Source organism: Macaca mulatta, chromosome 4, assembly GCF_049350105.2.
Source record: "Macaca mulatta isolate MMU2019108-1 chromosome 4, T2T-MMU8v2.0, whole genome shotgun sequence".
Taxonomy (NCBI): domain Eukaryota; kingdom Metazoa; phylum Chordata; class Mammalia; order Primates; family Cercopithecidae; genus Macaca; species Macaca mulatta.
The window spans coordinates 70,286,742-70,311,607 of record NC_133409.1 but is presented as its reverse complement, the minus strand read 5'-3'; the positions used below and the strand labels follow the sequence as shown (position 1 = coordinate 70,311,607).

General features: G+C 40.4%; 1 protein-coding gene across 1 annotated transcript in view; it reads right to left on the bottom strand.

The window, feature by feature from the left end:
* Positions 1–24,866, bottom strand: part of CCDC170 (coiled-coil domain containing 170) — an 89,574-nt gene that overhangs the window by 43,568 nt on the left and 21,140 nt on the right. The window contains exon 6 of the mRNA XM_078001035.1: positions 2,447–2,764. Coding sequence (XP_077857161.1) covers positions 2,447–2,764 — 318 coding nt within the window. The remainder of the gene's footprint in view (positions 1–2,446; positions 2,765–24,866) is intronic.

Sequence of the window (24,866 nt, the reverse complement as noted above, 5' to 3'; positions counted from 1 at the left end):
AAAAACTAAGTTACTCGTGGAGGCCTCTACACAGCGTGGAGGACAGCCAAGGAGCACTCGACATTTTATCTCCACAAAGAGATAGAAAATGCACTTGGCAGCCGGGCACAGTGGCTCACACCTGTAATCCCAGGACTTTGGGAGGCCGAGGTGGGTGGACCACAAGGTCAAGAGATCGAGACCGTCCTGGCCAACATGGTAAAATGCCATCTCTACTAAAAATACAAAAATTAGCTGGGTGTGTTGGCACATGCCTGTAGTCCCAGCTACTCAGGAGGCTGAGGCAGGAGAATCACTTGAACCTGGGAGGCGGAGGTTGCAGTGAATTGAGTTTGCACCACTGCACTCTGGACTGGGTGACAGAGTGAAACTCCATCTCAAAAAAAAAAAGAAAGAAAAGGAAAGGAAAAGAAAAGAAAAGAAAAGAAAATGCGCTTGGCTAAAGGGTCCACTAAGGTTGCTCCTAGAGTATGCGCGAATTTCTGAGAATATATATATTTTTTTTTTTTGAGATGGAGTCTCACTCTGTCGCCCAGGCTGGAGTGCAGTGGCATGATCTTGGCTCACTGCAAGCTTGAATTTCGGGGAATTTTTAAAGGGAATTTACTATCACTAAAGGAAATTGACAAATGCAACCCTGAACTTTGAGTTAGTGATTCTTCTGAGTTTTTTAGTAACATTAAAAGATGGAAAAATGCATTTTCTCCTTTCAAGCAAGCACAACAGCAATAGAAGAAATAGTTCATAATGGAATTATACAAGGACTTTGGAGATCATTGACTTTAAAGCCTCATTAACTAGGACTTCTATAATTTGGGTTTGATGATAATTTAACCAAAGCCTGGGCTGAAGTGGACTCTGCTAGGTAAACCTTTATAGAAAAAGAGAATCCTTGATAGTAGAAACAAAATGACAGAGTTAAACAAGCCTCAATCATATATGTGAATTAAACCATTTTTCTCCATGGGTTAGATAGGGCCCCTAAAAAACTGTTCTAGGCACCAACACATTATGGAAAAGAGGAGAGAAGGAGGAAGAAGGAGAGGCAACAGCAGCAACAGTTAATATTTATTGTTGTGACTTGCCAGGCAATGAGTTAAGATCTTTATAACAATTTTTTTCATTCAATACATACATGAAACAATAACCTGATCAGCCAGATACTGTTACAGGTCTAGGAACCTTTATCTGTAATTCCAAGATCCAGCTTTTTCATAAGTCATTTACTGACAAAGCTTGACCTGACCTGACCCAGCTGGGCAGCAAATCCTGACCCAAAAAACAAGAGGCTATTTATGGTCTTCATTTATCCCACTTAGTGTTGCTGGCGGGCTTTGCTGCAGACCTGTGAATGTGACTGACGGTAGGGAACTGTCCCAGACACCACAGTGGAGGGCCGTGCAAGCCTGCCCTCTGCATTACCTTTCTAAGTTCTGAAAACTTCTGAGCTCAAAAACACACTGGGCCCAAAGAATTTCAGATGAGAGGTCATGGAACCTGTGCTAACCCCTTTCTGCAGATAAGGAAACAAAATCTCCGAGGCCGTATCTCAGAGAACCTGCCCAAGCTCACATGGCCAGTGAGTGAATATACAGCAGAGACGGGATTCAGCACCAGGCAGGTCCAACTCCAGAACCTGCATCATAGTTAGATGTGGCTTGTGGGACTCCCATGCCTTTCTATTGAAATGGAAAGTAATACAACCACATTTAAATGATACTTTTTTTTTAGAGACAAGATTTGCTTTGTAGCCCAGGCTGGAGTGCAGAGACACAATCATAGCTCACTGCAGCTTCAAACTTGTGGGTCCAAGAAATTCTCCCACTTCAGCCTCCCAAGTAGCTGGGACTTAATTTTTATTTTTAGTAAAGAGAGGGGTCTCACTATGTTGCTCAGGCTGGTCTCAAACTCCTGGCCTCAAGTGACTACATTGACCTCCAAATGAACTGGTGTTACAGGCCTAGGCCACCATGCCTGGCCTTAAGTGATGCTTTTAGCTAATTGAGATAAGTCACTGATAAGGTTTGGCTGTGTCCCCACCCAAATCTCATCTTGAATTGTAGCTCCCATAATCCCCACATGTTGTGGGAGGGACCTGGTGGGAGGTAATTGAATTATGGGGGTGAGTTTTTCCCATGCTGTTCTTGTAATAGAGAATAACTCTCAGGAGATCTGATAGTTTTATAAAGGGCAGTTCCCCTGCACACTCTCTCGCCTGCCACCATGTAAGATGTGCCTTTGCTCCTCCTTTGCCTTCTGCCACGATTGTGAGGCCTCCCCAGCCATGCGGAACTGTGAATCCATTAAACCTCTTTTTCTTTATAAGTTACCCAGGCTCAGGTATTTCTTATAGCAGTGTGAGAATAGACTAATACAGTCACTGAGCATGCTAAATGAATGAGCTCACTGTTCTTAAGATGTCTGTAAATAGCCATGACCCACTCACCTGGTCCCTGCTTTCTTCCTGGCTGCCCATTTCTCGAATCTTCTCCAAAATGGTGTCCTCAGTGGACCCAGTCGTGCCCAATCTGCCCCTAAGGAGGGCTGCAATTTTCTCCCTAAATGAGGAGTACTGGCTTTGTGAGGCTGTGACTGCATCCCGACTTGCCTTCAGACTCTTCTCCAACTCAGAAGAGCTTTTCTTCAGGAGGCTCAGCTCCTGCTTTGAGGCATCCCAGACCTGCTGGCCAGCAAGCAGCCTTTCTTGGAAGATCTTAACTTCCCTTTCAAGAGCTTTTTTTGCTTCTACAGCACTGAGCAGGTCCTAAAATGATTACAGAAAGTGAAGACAATAACATTAGTAGTCAACAGGGTACACCTGCATTTGCTATAGCAAATTCATTGACTTTGCCTGCTAATGACTACAAGGGGTTGGGTTAATTACTTCTTCCATTTTTAACTCCAAGTTCCCTATAGTCTCCTCATAAAGTTATTAAATCCCAGTGGTATGTCAGGAAAATTTAGGTGTCTTAAAAACAGAAAAGGGGGCCCAGCGCGGTGGCTCACACCTGTAATCCCAGCATTTTGGAGGCCGAGGTGGGTGGATCGCTGAGGTCAGGAGTTCGAGACCAGCCTGGCCAACATGGTGAAATCCCACCTCTAGTAAACAAAAATACAAAAATTAGCCAGGCGTGGTGGCACACACCTGTAATCCCAGCTACTCGGGAGCCTGAGGCAGGAGAATCGCTTGAACCCGGGAGGTGGAGGTTGCAGTGAACCGAGATCACTCCACTGTACTCCAGCCTGGGCAACAGAGCAAGACTCTATCAAAAAAAGAAAAAAAAAGAAAAACAGAGAAGGGATATAAAATATAAAATCTGGGTTAGAAAAAGGAAGGAAACTTTGACACATAAGCCTTTTCTGTGTGGAACACTGGAAAGAGTTAATAAAAACAAATCATTGGATAACATATTAGTAGATTCAGTCCATATATAGAATATGTTTATAGAACTATCTTTCTCAAGCTTGGTGTATATGGAAATTGATTTTTAATAAACAGTAAGCTCTCAGAGTCCTAGCTAGGCACTAACAATTATTTGAATAAAGATGCCCCTTTAATACTATTTTAAATAATAGAGGAATATTCTCATAAAAACATCATTGCATAAAAATATTCACTGACTTCCAATATTCACTGCATATCCCCTTGTCTCATAAAGACAAAATTAATGCAGAAAGAACCTGAAGAAAGGAAACAGAAACAACTAGCCATTTGGTAGGTGGGAGGATTAAAAGTAGAGGGAAAGTATCATACTTAGAAGAATAATCTTAAAGAATATAATATGGGCTGGGCACAGTGGCTCACACCTGTAATCCCAGCTCTTCGGGAGGTCAAGACAAAAGATCACTTGAGCCCAGGAGTTGGAGACCAGCCTGGGCAACTTGGTAAACCCCCATCTTACATAAAATAAAATAATTAGCCATGCATGGTAGCATGTGTCTATAGTCCCAGCTCCTTGGGAGGCTGAGATAGGAGGATTGCTTGAGCGTGGGAATTCGAGGCTACAATGAGCAGTAATTGCATCAGTGCGCTCCAGCCTTGGTGACACAGCATGACCTTGTCTCAAAATAACAACAACAAAAGAACATAACATGTGAAATTAGTTTCAGCAAAGTAATGAAGGATATAAAGGTTACCTGTGCACTTCATTCTATTTATCATAATCTAGAATGGCCCACAGAGGCACCAAAGAAGAATCTTTTTTTTTTTTCCCAAGATGGAGTTTCGCTCTTGTTGCGCAGTCTGGAGTACAATGGCGTGATCTTGGCTCACCACAACCTCCGCTTACTGGGTTCAAGCCATTTTCCTGCCTCAGCCTCCCAAGTAGCTGGGATTACAGGCATGTGCCACCATGCCCAGCTAATTTTGTATTTTTAGTAGAGACGGGGTTTCTCCATGTTGGTCAGGCTGGTCTTGAACTCCCGACCTCAGGTGATCTGGCCGCCTCGGCCTCCCAAAGTGCTGGGATTATAGGCGTGAGCATCTTTTAAATTGATTTCTTAAAATTATTTGTTAACATCAAGTTCCAAAATACATGAATTCACATTAAGGAATATTAAGCAGCGTGTTAACTAGCATTGCTATAGTATCGCTGCCTAGTTAACTGGTTTAAAAAAATTATTAAAAATCGTATGTTAGAGGTAAAAAGCACTAAAAAGAAACACAGTATCTTTAAATAACCGACTACATCTAAATGAGCTGATAACATTTCAGGCTGCCAGTTAAAATGCAATCATCTCTTTTGCATTAGAACTGGGCTTTAAAAGAAATTTCTCTCCATTAACAGCTGGAAACAGGAAAAAGGATAGCTTGAAACACTAGTTCCTATTTTTTATAGGAAACGTAACATCTTATTTTTTTTCATTATGGTGACTTTTTTAAAATCAAGGGAGCCTCAGGCATCAATTTGAAAGAAAAGTCACAGAGTAGATATGTAGTTAGAGAAGCCTGCCCTTTTCAGAGATGTAATAACTAATTATGGAATCTATTTTGTAAAATGCCTTTTGCTTTTCAAGGTCTTGGTTTCCCCTTTCCTTTGCTAAACTAGTTATCTCTATAGAGAAGCCTCACTGTTGCTGCTAATTAAATGACAGTACTTAAAGTAGAGTCAAGGACACTTTATCACAAATTCAGTATTTTAACAGTTTACAGATTTCTCTTCAGATCATAATACAATAGCTTCTCACTTGCTCAATTAGAGTAACTAGTATCAGTAATGGTGATAATAAATTGGGTGCATATTTTACTTGGAAACTATGGTCGATCCTTGGTATCCTTGGGGAATTGGTTCTAGGACCCCGGAAGATATCAAAACTGAGGATGCTCAAGTCTCCCATATAAAATGGAATAATATTCTCATATAAGCTACTCACGTTCTTCTGTATACTTTAAATCATCTCTAGATTACTTGTAATACCAAATACACTGTAAATGCTAGGTAAATAACTGTTATGTGTTATTTTTATTTGTATTATTTTTATTATTGTTTTGTTATTTGTATTGTTTTATTTTCCAAATATTTTTTTATCCACAGTTGGTTGAATCCACAGATGTGGAACTTGTGGATGCAGAGGGTCGACTGCATAGTCTGCTGTGTAGTTAGAAAACTGAGGTCCTAAATTCAGTGATGCCAGGATGGAAATTAATCCTAATTGCTTTAGAATTCCAAAACCATATGGAATATTATATATTCACTAAAGACCCTCAAAATACACAAAAAATATCTCAGATGCTTGTGACCTTTGGAGTTACTGTCAATTTGGAGTCGACGACTCAACTGGCAGCTAACACCACAAGACCAATAAACACAATTAAAACATTGCAACTATGAGGAATTTTTCTACCCCAATATCATTATTGTTCGAGAAAAGGGCCAAAACAATCTTCTCTTAACAAATCCAAAGAACTTTTTCTTTTTAAACCTAGGCATCAACATTTATGTCTAGTGAAAATCCCAAAATTAGTTTGTGCTCACAGAATACAGTGCTGCCTGTAAGCAGGTTGGGTTTCTGTTTTCCAGGCACATTCAGCTCAGTGAACACTGAGCTGTTTCTTGTATCAAATGCAGGACTCGAGAGCCGGAGTGACAAGGCCTTGGGGATGGCCGCTCCTTTAGTGCTCTGATTAAGTGCTGCAGGATTCAGGGGCACAGGGCTGATCTTCTGGAAATAAATGTCCTCAGACTGCAAATGCAATTACTTGTGCAGCTATCAGGAGAACGCCACCAGAGTGGAGTCTGGTTCCATGGCTACCTCAAGGATACGCCGAAGCAAGCGGCATGAAATCATGTGACATCAGTACCACTGGCCAGGACCTGGGGATTGCTGTCAGACCACACTGACATAGAGGACAAGAAACAAGTGGCTTCCTGTGAGCAAAAGCAAGACTGACCTCCACAGTCTTGTGGGGTCACAAGAGAGCAGGCCCTATAGACTGTGATGGAGACCACTTAAAAACTTTTTATAATTAAATCTTTAGGTTCAGTCTGACTCGTGCAACAAATGTAAAATGATCCTTTCAAAATTACTTTTAACAAAAACTTTTATAAATAGTATGATCATGGCACTCAATTTACCTTCCCATTTAAATATGTGAGTCTGCATCAAGTAATGAAACCATTCAAAGGTTTGTGTTTTTTAAAAAACAATTGATTCCTGTTCTGTTGCTATTTTATGGATTTAGACACACATGAGATCAAATTGCCACTCAAAAATACAATGATTATCATCAGGACGGAGAACCTCTGGCTTGAGCTTACTTCCTTCAATCCTAGATCAATTTTATAAAATAAAAAAATCAGTTGGTTAATTCTACCTACTGCAGTTATGATTAACAAAAAAACTCAGAAATTCCCCCAAACAGGCAGTCTTATACATTGCTGGTGGAAGTGTGAACAGGTATAATTTTGGTATAAATTGTTGGCATAAATGCATAACAAAATTTAATATGCACGTATCTTTCGGCCCTGCAATTCCAGTCCTGAGAATGTATCTATAAGAAAGGTCACTAAATATAGAAAATGAGGAATATGCAATTATCCCATTATAATATAGCAAAAGACAAGCTACTACATGAATATTCGTTGATATGTAACTTCTTAAATATGAGACATCCATACTATAGAAAATGATGTAGTCTTGAAAATAAATGGGGCAGTTTTTTATATACCAATATGAACGACTCTCCAAGATACAGTTAGTGAAGAAAGTGAGGTGTCTAATAGTGCATCTATACAAATAACAATGGTACATAGTACAGTACCATTTGTACCTTTATGAAAAGAATATCTCTAGAAACATGCACAAGCAACCACCAATTCTCATCACCTCTAGAGAAGGGAACTGTAGCCAGGGGTCAGAAATGAAAGGAAGATGTGATAGAATACTGGCAACTATGAAAACACCAGGGAATTTTAGTCCATTTTAAGTGTTGAGTTAACAGTGATATGAGCACAAATATATACACGCATATGCACACACACATTCCCCCCTCCCAAACTTGGGCTGCATTCACAAAAGTATTCAGAATCAGAGAGGTGATATCCTGCTCTATTTCCTTTGAATTACACCAAGCCTGAAGTCTGGCCTTCAGTTCTGGGATTCAAACTTTAATACAGATAAAACCCTCCTTGGACAGCACTATTCAAATTTACAATCTGATACCACTCCTGCACCTGCTGTTCCCAGTCCCAACAAGATCGTTTCAGAAATTGAGGGTAAGAGATTAGCAATTTCTACAGCAAGTTGACACTGATGCAACATCTAAATACCATAGACTCCTTTTTTTTTTGAGACAGTCTCACTCTGTCGTCTAGGCTGGAGTGCAGTGGCATGATTTCAGCTCACTTCAACCTCTGCCTCCTGGATTCAAGCGATTCTCCTGCCTCAGCCTCCCGAGTAGCTGGGGTTATAGGCGCGTGCCACCATGCCCAGCTAATTTTTGTATTTTTAGTAGAGATGGGGTTTCACCATGTTGGTCAGGCTGGTCTTGAATTCCTGACCTTGTGACCCGCCTGCCTCGGCCTCCCAAAGTGCTGGGATTACAGGTGTGAGCCACCGCGCCCAGCCTGTACTCCATTTTTGAAAGAAGTATGAACCATTTTGAACGAAGTATTGTTAGACTCGTGTGGTAAGTGGCTAGTGGTGAGAGTTGCCTATCTGTTATACACTGAAGGAACATGCTACAGATGTGATAATTTAAGGCTGGTTTGCCAACTGTAATCTAAATAAGTATATAAAATCCAGAACCCATTTCTTTCCTCAAAAGAATTTCATCACATTTAAACCTAACTATACCTTTACAAAATAAACTAATAGAACTTTTGAGACCAACCTGGGCAACATGGTGAAACCTGTCTCTATCAAATATTTTTAAGAAAAAATAAACAGAAAAAGAAGGAAAGCTGAAATTACAATAGTTTAATTTGAATTCAAGGTACCTACAAATATATTGAGCTTGTTGAAATTGCTTTAAAACCTATTCTCAACAAACCTCTGTTAGATTTGTTTTCTACTGTAAGTATCTGAAAAGTAAAATATAAAAACAGTTTCCTAGGGACCAGGCGCAGTGACTCATGCCTGTAATCCCAGCACTTTGGGAGGCCGAGGCAGGCTGACCACCTGAGGTCTGGAGTTGAAGACCAGCCTGACCAACATGGAGAAACCCCGTCTCTACTGAAAATACAAATTAGCCAGGTGTAGTGGCACATGCCTATAATCCCAGCTACTGAGGAAGCTGAGGCAGGAGAATCACTTGAACCCGGGAGGCAGAAGTTGTGGTGAGCTGAGATTGCACCATTGCACTCCAGCCTGGGCAACAAGAGCAAAACTCAGTCTCAAAAAAAATAAAAATAAAAATTCCTGTACAACAGGCACTGAAAGCGACATTGTCACCAGTCCAACCAAGATTACCTAAGTGAACCAGCAAGAAGCTAGCTCATTGTCACAAACTTTAAATACTAACATAAGCAGTATTCATTCAAAGTGTGTATGCAGAACTTTAATGCAGGGAATTCTAGTCATAATAAAACTTACGACTAAAGAATAACAAAAGGAAGGCTATGAGTATACTAGTGATACTAGTAATTCATTACACTAATCTCCTACATACAAAGAAGACTGTGCACAATTTGGGTAATTCTATTATTTCTCCCATGTTTATTCTGATTTCCATTATTGAAATTTAATTTTATGTCTGTGGCTTCTAATACTTAAAAATTTGAACTTGTGCTTGGTGTATCTTATTAAATAATTTTTTCTATTAATTCATTTTATAGAATTTAAATAATTTTTTTCTATTAATTCATTTTATTGTATTTTGTAGAAGTATTTGTCAGCAATGGACTGGAAATAAAGACAAAACTATTCTTCCCCAAAGATAGTTTGAAAAAAAATGCACATTCAGAGTTTAGGAAGGAGAATGGCAAAAGTCTTGAAATCATGTTCTAAGAGGAAACGTTAAAAGAACTGGAACATTTATCCTGCAGATGTATTTAAATGCTTGGAAGACTCATGTAGAAGGAGGATTAGGTTTCTCCTTCTCAGGCCCGTGAGCCAATAGAATGGAACCTTCAGAGAAACATTTTACTTCAAATTGAAGAAGACCCTCTCCAAATCTGAGCTTTCCCCATGGCATCATCAACTGTGGAAAATTAGAATCCAGCTTAAGTTTGAAATTCTCAACAATGACCAAATCAGTACTAGCTGACAACAGATTTAGCTGCCCAAGAGGCCAGTGTGTTCCTGGGCTTCACGACAGCCCTGCAGACACTCGCCCTGAACTGATCAGACGGTGCTTGGAGGACCATCAACAGTTCCCATCTGGAAATTGCAAAAGGGACACAGCAAAATGGAATGTGCTCAGCATCACATGCTGAGATTAGACCCCTAATAAAAATAGTTATAGAATCATGTTATTTAACATATGGATTTAACTGATTTTAAATTTTTAGAATGAACCTAAAGACAAACTACTGAAGACTTAGTTACAGCTACAGAATAGAATGTAAACTTGGACAAGGCAAATACAATAATATGATAAAAACCAGGAAGTATTATAGAAAGAAAAGGCTAAAAAATAAGAGGCATTAGAAATTCTCAAGGGGTGGGGCTTCAAGATGACGGACTAGAGGCATCTATCAGCTGCCCCCCGACAAAGAAGAATAAAACAGTGAGTAGATAATCACAGTTTGAATAGATCATCAAAGACAGAACATTGGAATTCAACAGAGAACTGACAGGAACTCCTAGGGCAAGGAAGGGAGGGAAGAGAAGCAGCCTGCTTGGTTGGCCAGGGCTGGCTGGGAGCACAGAGAAGCTCCCCAGTGCAGGGAAAGGGGAGCGAGAGACCTGCAGCGTCCATATTCCCATCATGGATTCCTCCAGTCCCAGCCACCAGAGAGCCCCTCACAGGCCCAGAGACCAACATAGGTAGCTGTCTGCAGACCGCACAATGGCATTGCTCCAGAGAGGGAGCTCAGACTGAATCCTAAACACCCCCCTGAGTCCTAGGCAGCTACAGCAAGATGCCATTTTGAGAGCCAGCCTCCACCAGACATCACCCTGCCTTGGGGCCCAACAGCCCCCGCATCTCCACATCCCAGGAGCCCCACTGCCATACCCCACCTGCAGCTGCTGCTTCAGCTGGCTGTTGCTCTCAGGGCCAAAGCCAAGCCACTGCAGCAACCCCAGCCCACTAACAGCAGGCCACCATCTCACATTTACAAGTGTCCCAAGGACAGGCTCCCCAACGCATAGGTGCCAACTGGGGCCAAAGCATGTGCTCCACAGCTGCCCGCCTACAGCTGCAGCCACTAAAAGCAATCCCACCTTCTCCAGCAGCAGGGCCCCACTGCAGCTACCACCTCCTCCATCAAAGCACTCCACCAGGAGTCCAGGAATCACCCGACCCTTGCACATCACAGCCGGTGCTGATAGGCACCACCAGGGAGTCTAAGGACAGGCTCACCTGGATTTGCTCTGCCCCTACCCCCATCCCAGAGCATGAAAACACCATCCGGGGACTTGGGGATTACTCTGCCACATCCACCATCATTAGCACCCGAGCACTTCTACCAGGGACCTGAAGATGGACTCACTCACCCTGTTGCTACCACCACAGATGGCACCATCCACACACACAACCTGCAGGGGCAGGGCCTGACCTGCCCAGCCATCACAGCCATTGCCAACACCAGCACAGACAGCTTGAGAGCCAAAGCATTGTCCCATGACTGATATTATGATAGCCCATGCCACACTGCTGCCCAGGGACCAAAAGACCCACCTGCCACTGCCACTGCCAGTATAGACCTGCCGAGACCTCCTAAGACCAGTGCAAGCAAATGCCACCCTGGGGCCTAAGGACAGGCACTCTTGGCCCACTGCTGTTCCCACCAGGGCCTGAGGACTGGCCCACCTGGTACCCCTGTCCCCAACAAAACTTCCCACAACTCCACCAACAACCACACCCTAAGCTCCTGAGGAAATAACAGACACCAATGACACTATTTACAGCTAAACAAATTAGGAAACTGCACTGCTGCACACACCCAAAATCAGAGCCAAAGTGTCCTACCCAACCAACATCATAGATGCATCTCCAGGAAAACATCCTCCCCTACAAAAGCAAACCCAAAATATTGGAAGAAGTGACTGTCACACCAGATGCACAGATGCCAACATAAAGACACAAGAAACTTGAAAAAGCAAGGAAATATGATGCCTCCAAAGGAGCGCAATAGGACTCTCCAAGATGGCGGACTAGGGACATTGCAAGCCAGTTCTCCTCAGAAAGAAGATCAAAGTTACTAGTGAATGGACAAATTCTGAATGGAAAACTGAAGGAAATGAATCAGGACCTGTCAGAGTGCCCACAGGAAGAAGCTGGGTTGCAGAAAAAGAAAGCCGCAAGAGCCTGGCAGAGATTGACCCCCGAGAAGCTCAGAGCCCCGCAGAAAGGGTAGGTGGGAGGATTTCTCTGCTCCACTCACCTCTCTGACAATCCCTTGACTCTTAAACTGCTGGTGAGCCCCTCTGCCCTTGTGATCCAGGGCAACACTACTGGGAGCAATCTGAGAACTTCCCAAGTACAGAGAACTTAGTGGCCAGCTCACGTAGGCATACTCACACTCCCCTCACACCTGAGCTGAGACCATGGGCGTCATACTGGTCATGCACCCATAGTGGGAAACGGTCCTGCCCAGGGACTCTTCACCCCTGAGTCACTGCACCACTAGATCTCTTGCAAACATTCCCCACAACTCATTTGGACTTTCACAGGTGCAGGGGACTGGTAGGCCCCAAGGAGCTGCTGGATCCCTGGAGATTTAACCCTCAACATGGGATACCTCTAAGGGAGAGGGAGCACAGCCCACCAAGTCCCTGTTGGGACAAAGGAAACACAGGTAAGGTGCCAAGTACTAAAGGAGGCAGTCCCATAGCCATGGAAGATACGTAGAGAGGGGTCATCTGCACCACACTTATGCAGTTATGGACACAAGAGTGGTTCTTCCCACCAGGGGCCAGTGAGCACATACTTGGACACAGTACTTTTTGTGCTCTTCACAGTGGCTCTACCATGCTAAAAGTGAGCCCTATGCTGCTCAGGCTTTTACAAAGGGCAGAGACCACCTCCCCTTCCCTACACAGAATGGAACCATCCTGGAAATGGAGGACAGACAAACCATGAAAGTACCTGCTCTGGTCTGGGGGAAGAGACTCTCCCCTGAGCCCATTTTGGTGGTAGTCATCAGAGGGGCATACTTGTGGCCTGCAGTCACATTGTGGCCAAAAACCAAAGGACTAAGCCATTATGAAATCAAAGTCACAAGCCCTGCAACAGGGATTTGATAGGGAAGCAAATCACATTTCTGCTGCCTCAGGTCAAAGAGCAAGGACACTCCCCAGCCCCTCCCCTAAGGCTTTAGCACACCTACACCCCAACACCATCTCTTCCCACCCACCCCTCCTCAAAAACACGTCAAGGCACCTGCTTTCACTGGACATCAGCCTACCTGCCAGCTCTTACTCTTAAGCAACATTTACTGGACTGCAGTTTCAACTGCACTACCAAATACAAAATCTACTACCAGAAGGGCTTAGTGCTAGTCCACAAAATAAGCCCCCCAGGACCTCTGCACCCCCAGTCCTACAGAAGATAGAATACCTAAACAGGAGAAAGAATTTCAGATCTTGACAACCAGTCCTTCTAATTAGTTCTTACAGCCAAAATACAGCCCCCTGAAAGCATCCAGAAATGAAGCCAAATGATCACACATAACATATATCACAGCCATACCCCTAAGAGAAAAAAAGAATTTAAAAAAGAAAGTCCCATTCAAACAATAGCAAATTCAAAAATAAGAAGCAACATCTCCCTGAGAGGAGAAGGACTCATTGCAAGAACTCCAGCAGTACAAAAAGCCAGAGTGTTTTGTCACCTCCAAAGCATTGCACTAGCTCTCTCACAATGGATCTTAATCAGAACAAAATATCTGAAATGAGAGATAAAGAATTCAAAATATGGATTTCAAGGAAAGTCAGTAACATCTAAGAGACATTTGAAATCCATTATAAAAAAAAAAAAACCAGAAAAATGATTCAGGATATGAAAGATTAGATCCCATATTAAGAAAAAAAACAAATAGAACTGTTCAAATTGAAAAAAAATCACCAAAGTAATTTAAAATAATGTTAGAGCTTTAACAATAGTCTACACTAAACAGAAGAAAGAATTTTAGATCTTGACAACCAGTCTTTCTGATTAACCCAGCCAGACATAAATAAAATTTTAAAAATAATTTTAAAAATGAACAGAGTTTTTGAGAAATATGGCTTTGACCAAATCTTCACAAACCTTCAACTTATTGGCATTCCTGAAAGAGAAGATGAAAAAGTAGTATACAGCTTGGAAAACTGATTTGAGGGAATAATTCAGAAATTTTTCCCTAATCTTGCTAGAGAGATTGACATCCAGGTTCAAGAAATTTAAAGAACTCCTATGAGATAGTATATTAGAAGACCATTCCCAAGGCATATAGTCATTAGACTATCCAAGGTTAGTTAGAAAGAAAAAATCTTAAAGGCCCCTAGAAAAAAGGGCAAAGTTACCTATAGAGGAAAACCCATTAAATTAATGGTAGACTTCTCAGTAGAAATTTCACAAGCCAGAAGAGATTGAGGTCCTATTTTCAGCCTCCTTAAAAGAAAAAAATTGCCAGCCGAGAATTTAATACAAAACTAAGCTTCATGAATGGAGAAATACGGTCTTTCCCAGACAAGCAAACACTAAGAGAATTTATCACCACCAGACCAGACCTACAAGAAATGCTCAAAGGAGTTCTAAACATGGAAATGAAAGAATAATACTTGAGACCATGAAAGCACACATAAGTACAAAGTTCACAAACCCTATGAAGCAATTATACAATTAAGACTACAAGGCAGGCCAAGATTCAAATTCAGGAAATACAGAGAACACCACAAAGATACTCCTTGAGAAGAGCACCTCCAAGACACATAATTGTCAGATTCACCAAAGTTGAAATGAAGGAAAAAATGTTAAGGGCAGCCAGAGAGAAAGGTCAGGTTACACACAAAGGGAAGCCCATCAGACTAACAGCAGATCTCTTGGCAGAAACTCTCCAAGCCAGAAGAGAGTGGGGGCGAACATTCAACATGCTTAAAGAAAAGAATTTTCAACCCAGAATTTCATTTCCAGCCAAACTAAGTTTCATAAGTGAAGGAGAAATAAAATCCTTTACAGACAAGCAAATGCTTAGAGATTTTTGTCACCACCAGGCCTGCCCTACAAGAGATCCTGAAGGAAGCACTAAACATGGAAAGGAACAACAGGTACCAGCCATTGCAAAAACATGTCAAAATGTAAAGTCCATCAATGCTAGGAAGAAACTGCATCAACTAGCGTGCAAAATAACCAGCTAATATCATAATGACAGGATCAAGTTCACGCATAGCAATATTAACCTTAAATGTAAATGGACTAAATGGTCCAATTAAAAGACACAGACTGGCAAATTGGATAAAAAGTCAAGACCCATCAGTTTGCTGTATTCAGGAGACCCATCTCACATGCAGAGACACACATAGGCTCAAAATAAAGGGATGGAGGAAGATCTACCAAGCAAATGGAAAATGAAAAAAAGCAGGGGTTGCAATCCTAGTCTCTGATAAAGCAGACTTTAAACCATCAAAGATCAAAAGAGACAAAGAAGGCCATTACATAATGGTAAAGGGATCAATTCATCACGAAGAGCTAACTATCCTAAATATATATGCACCCAATACAGGAGCACCCAGATTCATAAAGCAAGTCCTTAGAGACTTACAAAGAGACTTAGACTCCCATACAATAATAATGGGAGACTTTAACACCCCACTGTCAACATTAGACAGATCAATGAGACAGAAAGTTAACAAGGATATTCAGGAATTGAACTCAACTCTGCACCAAGTGGACCTAATAGACATCTACAGAACTCTCCACCCCAAATCAACAGAATATACATTCTTCTCAGCACCACATCACACTTATTCCACAATTGACCACATAGTTGGAAGTAAAGCACTCCTCAGCAAACGTAAAAAACAAAAATTATAACAAACTGTCTCTCAGACCACAGGGTAATTAAACTAGAACTCAGGACTAAGAAACTCAATCAAAACCACTCAACTACATGGAAACTGAACAACCTGCTCCTGAATGACTACTGGGTACATAACAAAATGAAGGCAGAAATAAAGATGTTCTTTGAAACCAATGAGAACAAAGCTACAACATACCAGAATCTCTGGGACACATTTAAAGCAGTGTGTAGAGGGAAATTTATAGCACTAAATGCCCACAAGAGAAAGCTGGAAAGATCTAAAATTGACACCCTAACATCACGATTAAAAGAACTAGAGAAGCAAGAGCAAACACATTCGAAAGCTAGCAGAAGGCAAGAAATAACTAAGATCAGAGCAGAACTGAAGGAGACAGAGACACAAAAAACCCTCCAAAAACTCAATGAATCCAGGAGCTGGTTTTTTAAAAAGACCAACAAAATTGATAGACTTCTAGTAAGACTAATAAAGAATAAAAGAGAGAAGAATCAAATAGATGCAATAAAAAATGATAAAGAGGATATCACCACCGACCCCACAGAAATACAAACTACCATCAGAGAATACTATAAACACCTCTATGCAAATAAACTAGAAAACCTAGAAGAAATGAATAATTTCCTGGACACTTACACTCTCCCAAGACTAAACCAGGATGAAGTTGAATTCCTGAATAGACCAATAGCAGGCTCTGAAATTGAGGCAAGAATTAATAGCCTACCAACCAAAAAAAGTCCAGGACCAGACAGATTCACAGCCGAATTCTACCAGAGGTACAAGGAGGAGTTGGTACCATTCCTTCTAAAACTATTCCAATCAATAGAAAAAGAGGGAATCCTCCCTAACTCATTTTACGAGGCCAACATCAGCCTGATACCAAAGCCTGACAGAGACACAACAAAAAAAGAGAATTTTAGACCAATATCCCTGATGAACATCGATGCAAAAATCCTCAATAAAATACTGGCAAACCTTATCCAGCAGCACATCAAAAAGCTTATCCACCATGATCAAGTGGGCTTCATCCCTGGGATGCAAGGCTGGTTCAACATACGCAAATCAATAAACATAATCCAGCATATAAACAGAACCAAAGACAAAAACCACATGATTATCTCAATAGATGCAGAAAAGGCCTTCGACAAAATTCAACAGCCCTTCATGCTAAAAACGCTCAATAAATTCGGTATTGATGGAACGTATCTCAAAATAATAAGAGTTATTTATGACAAACCCACAGCCAATATCATACTGAATGGGCAAAAACTGGAAAAATTCCCTTTGAAAACTGGCACAAGACAGGGATGCCCTTTCTCACCACTCCTATTCAACATAGTGTTAGAAGTTCTGGCTAGGCCAATCAGGCAAGAGAAAGAAATAAAGGGTATTCGGTTAGGAAAAGAAGAAGTCAAATTGTCCCTGTTTGCAGATGACATGATTGTATATTTAGAAAACCCCATTGTCTCAGCCCAAAATCTCCTTAAACTGATAAGCAACTTCAGCAAAGTCTCAGGATACAAAATCAATGTGCAAAAATCACAAGCATTCTTATACACCAGTAACAGACAAACAGAGAGCCAAATCATGAATGAACTCCCATTCACAATAGCTTCAAAGAGAATAAAATACCTAGGAATCCAACTTACAAGGGATGTAAAGGACCTCTTCAAGGAGAACTACAAACCACTGCTCAGTGAAATAAAAGAAGACACAAACAAATGGAAGAACATACCATGCTCATGGATAGGAAGAATCAATATTGTGAAAATGGCCATACTGCCCAAGGTAATTTATAGATTCAATGTCATCCCCATTAAGCTACCAATGACTTTCTTCACAGAATTGGAAAAAACTGCTTTAAAGTTCATATGGAACCAAAAAAGACCCCGCATTGCCAAGACAATCCTAAGCCAAAAGAACAAAGCTGGAGGCATCACGCTACCTGACTTCAAACTATACTACAAGGCTACAGTAACCAAAACAGCATGGTACTGGTAGCAAAACAGAGATACAGACCAATGGAACAGAACAGAGCCCTCAGAAATAATACCACACATCTACAGCCATCTGATCTTTGACAAACCTGACAAAAACAAGAAATGGGGAAAGGATTCCCTATTTAATAAATGGTGCTGGGAAAATTGGCTAGCCATAAGTAGAAAGCTGAAAATGGATCCTTTCCTTACTCCTTATATGAAAATTAAAACCATAAAAACCATAAACCATAAAAACCCTAGAAGAAAACCTAGGTAATACCATTCAGGACGTAGGCATGGGTAAGAACTTCATGTCTAAAACACCAAAAGCAACGGCAACAAAAGCCAAAATTGACAAATGGGATATAATTAAACTAAAGAGCTTCTGCACAGCAAAAGAAACTACCATCAGAGTGAAGAGGCAACCTACAGAATGGGAGAAAATTTTTGCAATCTGCTCATCTGACAAAGGGCTAATATCCAGAACCTATAAAGAACTCAATCAAATTTACAAGAAAAAAACAAACAACCCCATCAAAAAGTGGGCATAGGATATGAACAGACACTTCTCAAAAGAAGACATTCATACAGCCAACAGATACATTAAAAAATGCTCATTATCACTGGCCATCAGAGAAATGCAAATCAAAACCACAATGAGATACCATCTCACACCAGTTAGAATGGCAATCATTAAAAAATCAGGAAACAACAGGTGCTGGAGAGGATGTGGAGAAATAGGAACACTTTTACACTGTTGGTGGGACGGTAAAGTAGTTCAACCATTGTGGAAAACAGTGTGGCGATTCCTCAAGGATCTAGAACTAGAAATACCATTTGACCCAGCCATCCCATTACTGGGGATATACCCAAAGGATTACAAGTCATGCTGCTCTAAAGACACATGCACACGTATGTTTATTGCGGCACTATTCACAGTAGCAAAGACTTGGAATCAACCCAAATGTCCATCAGTGACAGACTGGATTAAGAAAACGTGGCACATATACACCATGGAATACTATGCAGCCATAAAAAAGGATGAGTTCGTGTCGTTTGTAGGGACATGGATGCAGCTGGAAACCATCATTCTCAGCAAACTATCACAAGAACAGAAAACCAAATACCACATGTTCTCACTCATAGGTGGGAATTGAACAATGAAGTCACTTGGACACAGGAAGGGGAGCATCACACACCGGGTCCTATTGTGGGGAGTGCGGAGGGGGGAGGGATAGCATTAGGAGATACACCTAATGTAAATGATGAGTTAATGGGTGCAGCACACCAACATGGCACATGTATATATATGTAACAAACCTGCACCTTGTGCACATGTACCCTAGAACTTAAAGTATAATAATAAAAAAAAAAAGTAAAAAAGAAAAAAAGAAAAAAAAAAAGAAAGTTCCCTCATGGGGAGGGGAGAGAGGGAGGGTGACAAGGGCTGAAAAACTGCCTGTTGGGTCTTTGCTGAGTACCTAGATGATGGATTCATTTGTACCCTAACCCCAGGGTCACAATATACCCATGAAACAAATCTGCACATGTACCCCCTGAATCTAATTATAAAATTTTAAAAAGACTACAAAGCACTATAGTCAATAATAATTTAACTGTACATTTTAAAATAACTAAAAGAATATAATTGGATTGTTTGTAACACAAAGAAAAAATACTTGAGGGGATGGATATCACTATTCTTCATGATATGATTATTAGACATTGCATGGCTGTATCAAAATATCTCATGTACACCATAAATACACACACCCACTATGCACCCACAGAATTTTTTTTTTAATTTTAATAAATAAAAATTAAAATTTTTTTACTTTAAAAAAGGACTACAAAGCAACTAGTTTACAACACTATGACAGAAACAAAAACTCACATATCAACAGTAATTTTGACCATAAATGGCCTAAATGTTCCACTTAAAAGATGTAGAGTGCTAAATTGGATTAAAAAACAAGACCCTACGTTCTCTTTCCTCTAGAGATCCGTCTTGCATGTAATAACAGACACAGGCTTAAAGTAAAGGGATGGAGAAATATCCATCACACAAATGGAAAACAGAAAAGAGCAAAAGTTGCCATTCTTGTATCAGATAAAACAAAATTTAAACCTACAACAGTAAGAAGAAAAAGAAAAGAACTACATGATGATAAAGGGCTCAATTCAACAAGATTTAACTATCCTAAATATATATACACACAGTATCAGAGCACCCAGATTTATAAAATACTACAATTAATAGATCTAAGAAAAGAGATAGCCATACAATAATCATGGAAACTTCAACACCACATTGACAGCAATAGGCAGATCATTAAGTCAGAAAACTCACAAAGAAGCTCTGGACTTAAACTGGACTTTCAACAAAACGGACCTCACAGACATCTACGGAATACTGCACCCCACAACCACAGAATGTACATTTTTTCTCATCTGCAAACAGAACATTCTCTAACATTGAACACATGCCTCAGTCATAAAGCAAGTCTCAATACATTTAAAAATAAACTAAATCAGGCCGGGCATGGTGGCTCAAGCCTGTAATCCCAGCACTTTGGGAGGCCGAGACGGGCGGATCACGAGGTCAGGAGTTCGAGACCATCCTGGCTAACACGGTGAAACCCCGTCTCTACTAAAAAATACAAAAAACTAGCCAGGCGAGGTGGTGGGTGCCTGTAGTCCCGGCTACTCGGGAGGCTGAGGCAGGAGAATGGCGTAAAAACCCGGGAGGCGGAGCTTGCAGTGAGCTGAGATCCGGCCACTGCACTCCAGCCTGGGCGACATAGTGAGACTCCATCTCAAAAAAAAAAATAAAAATAAAAAATAAAAAAATAAATAAACTAAATCATACCAAGTATCTTCTCTGACCACAGTGAAATAAAATTAGAAATCAACACCACGAAAACCTCCCAAAACCACACAAGCACATGGAAACTAAACAACCTGCTTCTTAACGACTTTTGAGTAAACAACGAGATTAAAGCACGATTTAAAAATTCATTGAATCAAATTAAAATAAAGATACAACATATCAAAACCTCTGGGATACAGCAAAAGTAGTGTTAAGAGGAAAGTTTATAGTGCTAAATGCATACATCAAAAACACAGAAAGATCTCAAATTAACAACCTAACATCACACCTAATGGAACTACAAAAACAAGAACAAATTCAACCCAAAGCTAATGGAAGAAATAACTAAGATCAGAACAGAACTAAATAAAATTCAGAACCAAAAAAATATAAAAGGATGAACAAAATGAAAAGTTTCTTTTTTGAAAGGATAAACCAAATTGACAGACCACTAGTCAAGTTAATCAAGAAAAAAAGAACCAGAGAAGCACAATCAGAAATGACAAAGGTGACATTACAACTGATACCACAGAAACACAAAAGATCCTCAGAGATGACTATGAACATCTCTATGTGTCTGAAAATCCTAGCCAGAGAAATCAGACAAGAGAAAGAAATAAATGACATCCAAATTGGAAAAGAGAAAGTTAAATTGTCCCTCTTTGCAAACAACATGATCTTATATTTAGGAAAACCAAAAGACTCCAAAAAAACCTCTTAAAATTTATAAGTAAATTCAGTAAAGTAGCAGAATACAAAATAAACATCCAAAAATCAGTAGTGTTTCTATACACTAACAATGAACTACCTGAAAAAGAAATCAAGAAGGTAATCCCATTTACAATAGCTACAAAAACATAAAATAATTTATAAATTTAACCAAGGAAGTGAAAGACTTCTACAAGGAAAACTACAAAACGCTGATGAAAGAAATTAAAGAGGACACAAACAAATGAAAAGACATCTCATGCTCATGGATCAGAATAATTAATGTTGTTGGCTGTGCATAGTGGCTTATGCCTATAATCCCAGCACTTTGGGAGGTCAGTGCAGGTGGATCACTTGAGGCCAGGAGTTCAAGACCAGCCTGGCCAACATGGCAAAACCCTGTCTCTACTAAAAATACAAAAATTAGCCAGGCATGGTGGCATGCGCCTGTAGTCCCAGCTACTCAGGAAGCTGAGCACGAGAATCGCTTGAACCTGGGAGGTGGAAGTTGCAGTGAGCCAAGATCACACCACTACACTCTAGCCTGGGAGTCAGAGCAAGATTCTGTCTCAAAAAAAAAAAGAAAGAAAGAAAAGATAAATTAATGTTGTTATATGACCATATTACCCAAAGTAATCTACAGATTAACTGTATTCCCTATCAAAACATTAATATTATTTTTCATAGAAATAGAAAAAAATCATAAAATTTCTATTGATCCACAAAAGACCTTAAGTAGCCAAAGCAATCTTGAACAAAAAGAACAAAGCTGGAGGCATCACACTAACTGACTTCAAAATATATTTCAAGGCTATAATAAACAAAACAGCAGGGTATTGGTATGAAATAGACAAATACACTAAATGGAACAGAATAAAGAACGAAAAAACAAATCCACATAATTATAGCCAACCGATTTTCAACAATGTGCCAAGCATATCCACTAGGGTAAAAGACAGCCTCTTCAAAAAATGGTGTTGGGAAAACTAGACATCCATATGCAGAAGAATGAAACTAGGTCACTATCTTTCTCATTATACACAAAAATCAACTCAAGATGGATTAGTGACCTAAACATAAGACCTAAAACTATAAAACTACTAGAATAAAATACAGAGGAAACATTTCAAGACATTGGCTAGGCAAATATTTTATGGCTAAGATCTCAAAAGCACAGGCAACAAAAAAAAAAGTAGGCAAAAGAGACTATATTAAACTAAAAAGCCTCTACACAGCACAAGGAGCAATCAACAGAGTGAAGAAATAGCCTGCTGAATGGGAGAAAATATTTGCAAGCTATTTATCCAACAAGGTACTAATATCCAGAATACACAGGAACTCAAGCAACTCAACAGTAAAAAAAAAAAAAAAAACTAATCTCAATAAAAAGTGGGCAAGGACATGAATAGACATTTCACGAAAGACATACAAATGGCCAAAGGTTTATTTATTTATTTATTTAAGATGGAGTCTCACTCTGTCACCAGGCTGGAGTGCAGTGGTGCAATCTCGGCTCACTGCAACATACACCTCCCAAGCTCAAGCGATTATCCTGCCTCAGCTCCCAAGTAGCTGGGATTACAAGTGTACATCACCACACCCAGCTGATTTTTTGTATTTTTAGCAGAGATGGAGTTTGGCCATGTTGGCCAGGCTGGTCTCAAACTCCTGACCTCAGGTGATCCACCCACCTTGGCCTCCCAAAGTGCTGGGATTTGGCCCAAAAGGTGTGTTTTTAAAATTCTCAACATCACTAATCATCAGGGAAATGCAAATCAAAACCACAATGAGATATCATCTAACTCCAGTTAGAATGGCTATTATTAAAAAGACAAAAACAAATAAACAAAAATAACAGATGCTGTCAAGGATACAGAGAAGAGGTAACTTTTGTAACACTGTTGGTGGGAATGTAAATTATTATGGCCACTATGGAACACAGTATGGAGATTTCTCAAAAAAACTAAAAATGTAAATACCACACATCCAGCAATCCCACTACTGAGTATCCAAAGGAAAGAACGTGAGCATAACAAAGAGATTCCTGCACACTCATGTTTACTGCAGCACTAGTCACAATCACAAATATATGGAATCAACCCAAGTGTCCACCAATGGATGAACAGATTTTTTTTTTTTTTTTTTTTGAGACGGAATCTTGCTCTGTCACCCAGGCTGGAGTGCAGTGGCGCAATCCCAGCTCACTGCAAGCTCTGCCTCCTGGGTTCACGCCATTCTGCTGTCTCAGCCTCCTGAGTAGCTGGGACTACAGGTGCCTGCCACCACACCTGGCTAATTTTTTGTATTTTTTAGTAGAGACGGTGTTTCACCATGTTAGCCAGAATGGTCTCGATATCCTGACCTCATGATCTGCCCTCCTCGGCCTCCCAAAGTGCTGGGATTACAGGTGTGAGCCACCGCACCCAGCCTGAATAGATTTTTTTAATTTGGTATACATACACAATGGACTACTACTAAGCCATTAAAAAATGAAATCATGTCATTTGCAGGAACATGGATGGAATGAGAAGTCATTATGTTGAGTGAAATAAGCCAGGCCCAGAAAGACAAATATCACATGTTCTCACTCATATGCAGGAAATAAAAGAGTTGACTCATAGAATTAGAGTAGAAAAATAGATTCCAGAGGCTGGGAAGGGTGAGTGGGTGGGAGGAGGGATGAAGAGAGGTTGGTTAATGGATATGAGCATACAATTAGATAGAAGAAATAAGCTTTAACGTTCGTCAGCAGAGTAGGGTGACTATACTGTATACAATGTATTACATATTTTGAAATAGCTAGAAGAGAGGACTTGAAATGTTCCCAACACATAGAAATTATAAAAACTTAAGGTGATGAAGACCTTAAATACCTTGACTTGATCCTCACACATTCTATGCGTGTGACAAAATAGTACATGTACCCATTAAATACATTCAAGTATCATGTAGCAATAATAAAAAATTAGGAGGCATGAAATCTTCATATATTATAGCAGAAAGTCTTTGCCAAATACTGCCTCAAATTGATGAATCAGGAATAAAATTGTATTACTTTAAAGTTTTAGTTTTGTTTGTCTTTTGTTTTGAGACAGGGTCTCGCTCTGTCACCCAGGTTGGAGTGCAGTGGCTCAATCTCGGCTCACTGCAACCTCCACCTCCCAGGTTCAAGTGACTCTTGTGCCTCAGCCTCCCAATAGCTGGGATTACAGGCATGCACTACCATGCCCAGCTAATTTTTGCGCTTTTGGTAGAGACAGGGTTTCACCATGTTGACCAGGCTGGTCTTGAACTTCTGGCCTCAAGTGATCTGCCTGGGATTACAGGCATGAGCCTCCCAAAATGCTGGGATTACAGGCATGAGCCACCACGGCTGGCCACTTTAAAGTCTTAATGGTAATTTTCAAAAGAACTAAAAAAGAGAAACAGTTAAAACACGTCATTTTGTAGGAGTCTTATAAACAGCTTCTCATTTTATTATAGAGATAGGGATCTCACTATGTTGCCCAGGGTGATCTTGAACTCCTGGCCTCAAGTGATCCTCCAGCCTCAGCCTCCCAAAGTGTTGAGATTACAAGTATATGCCACCATCCCCAGCCCAGCTTTAATTTTTTATAATATGAGCAGATATTATTTGGTGTTTATTATTTTCATTTTAATTCCTCATCCAGAGACTAGAACTCCCCCAA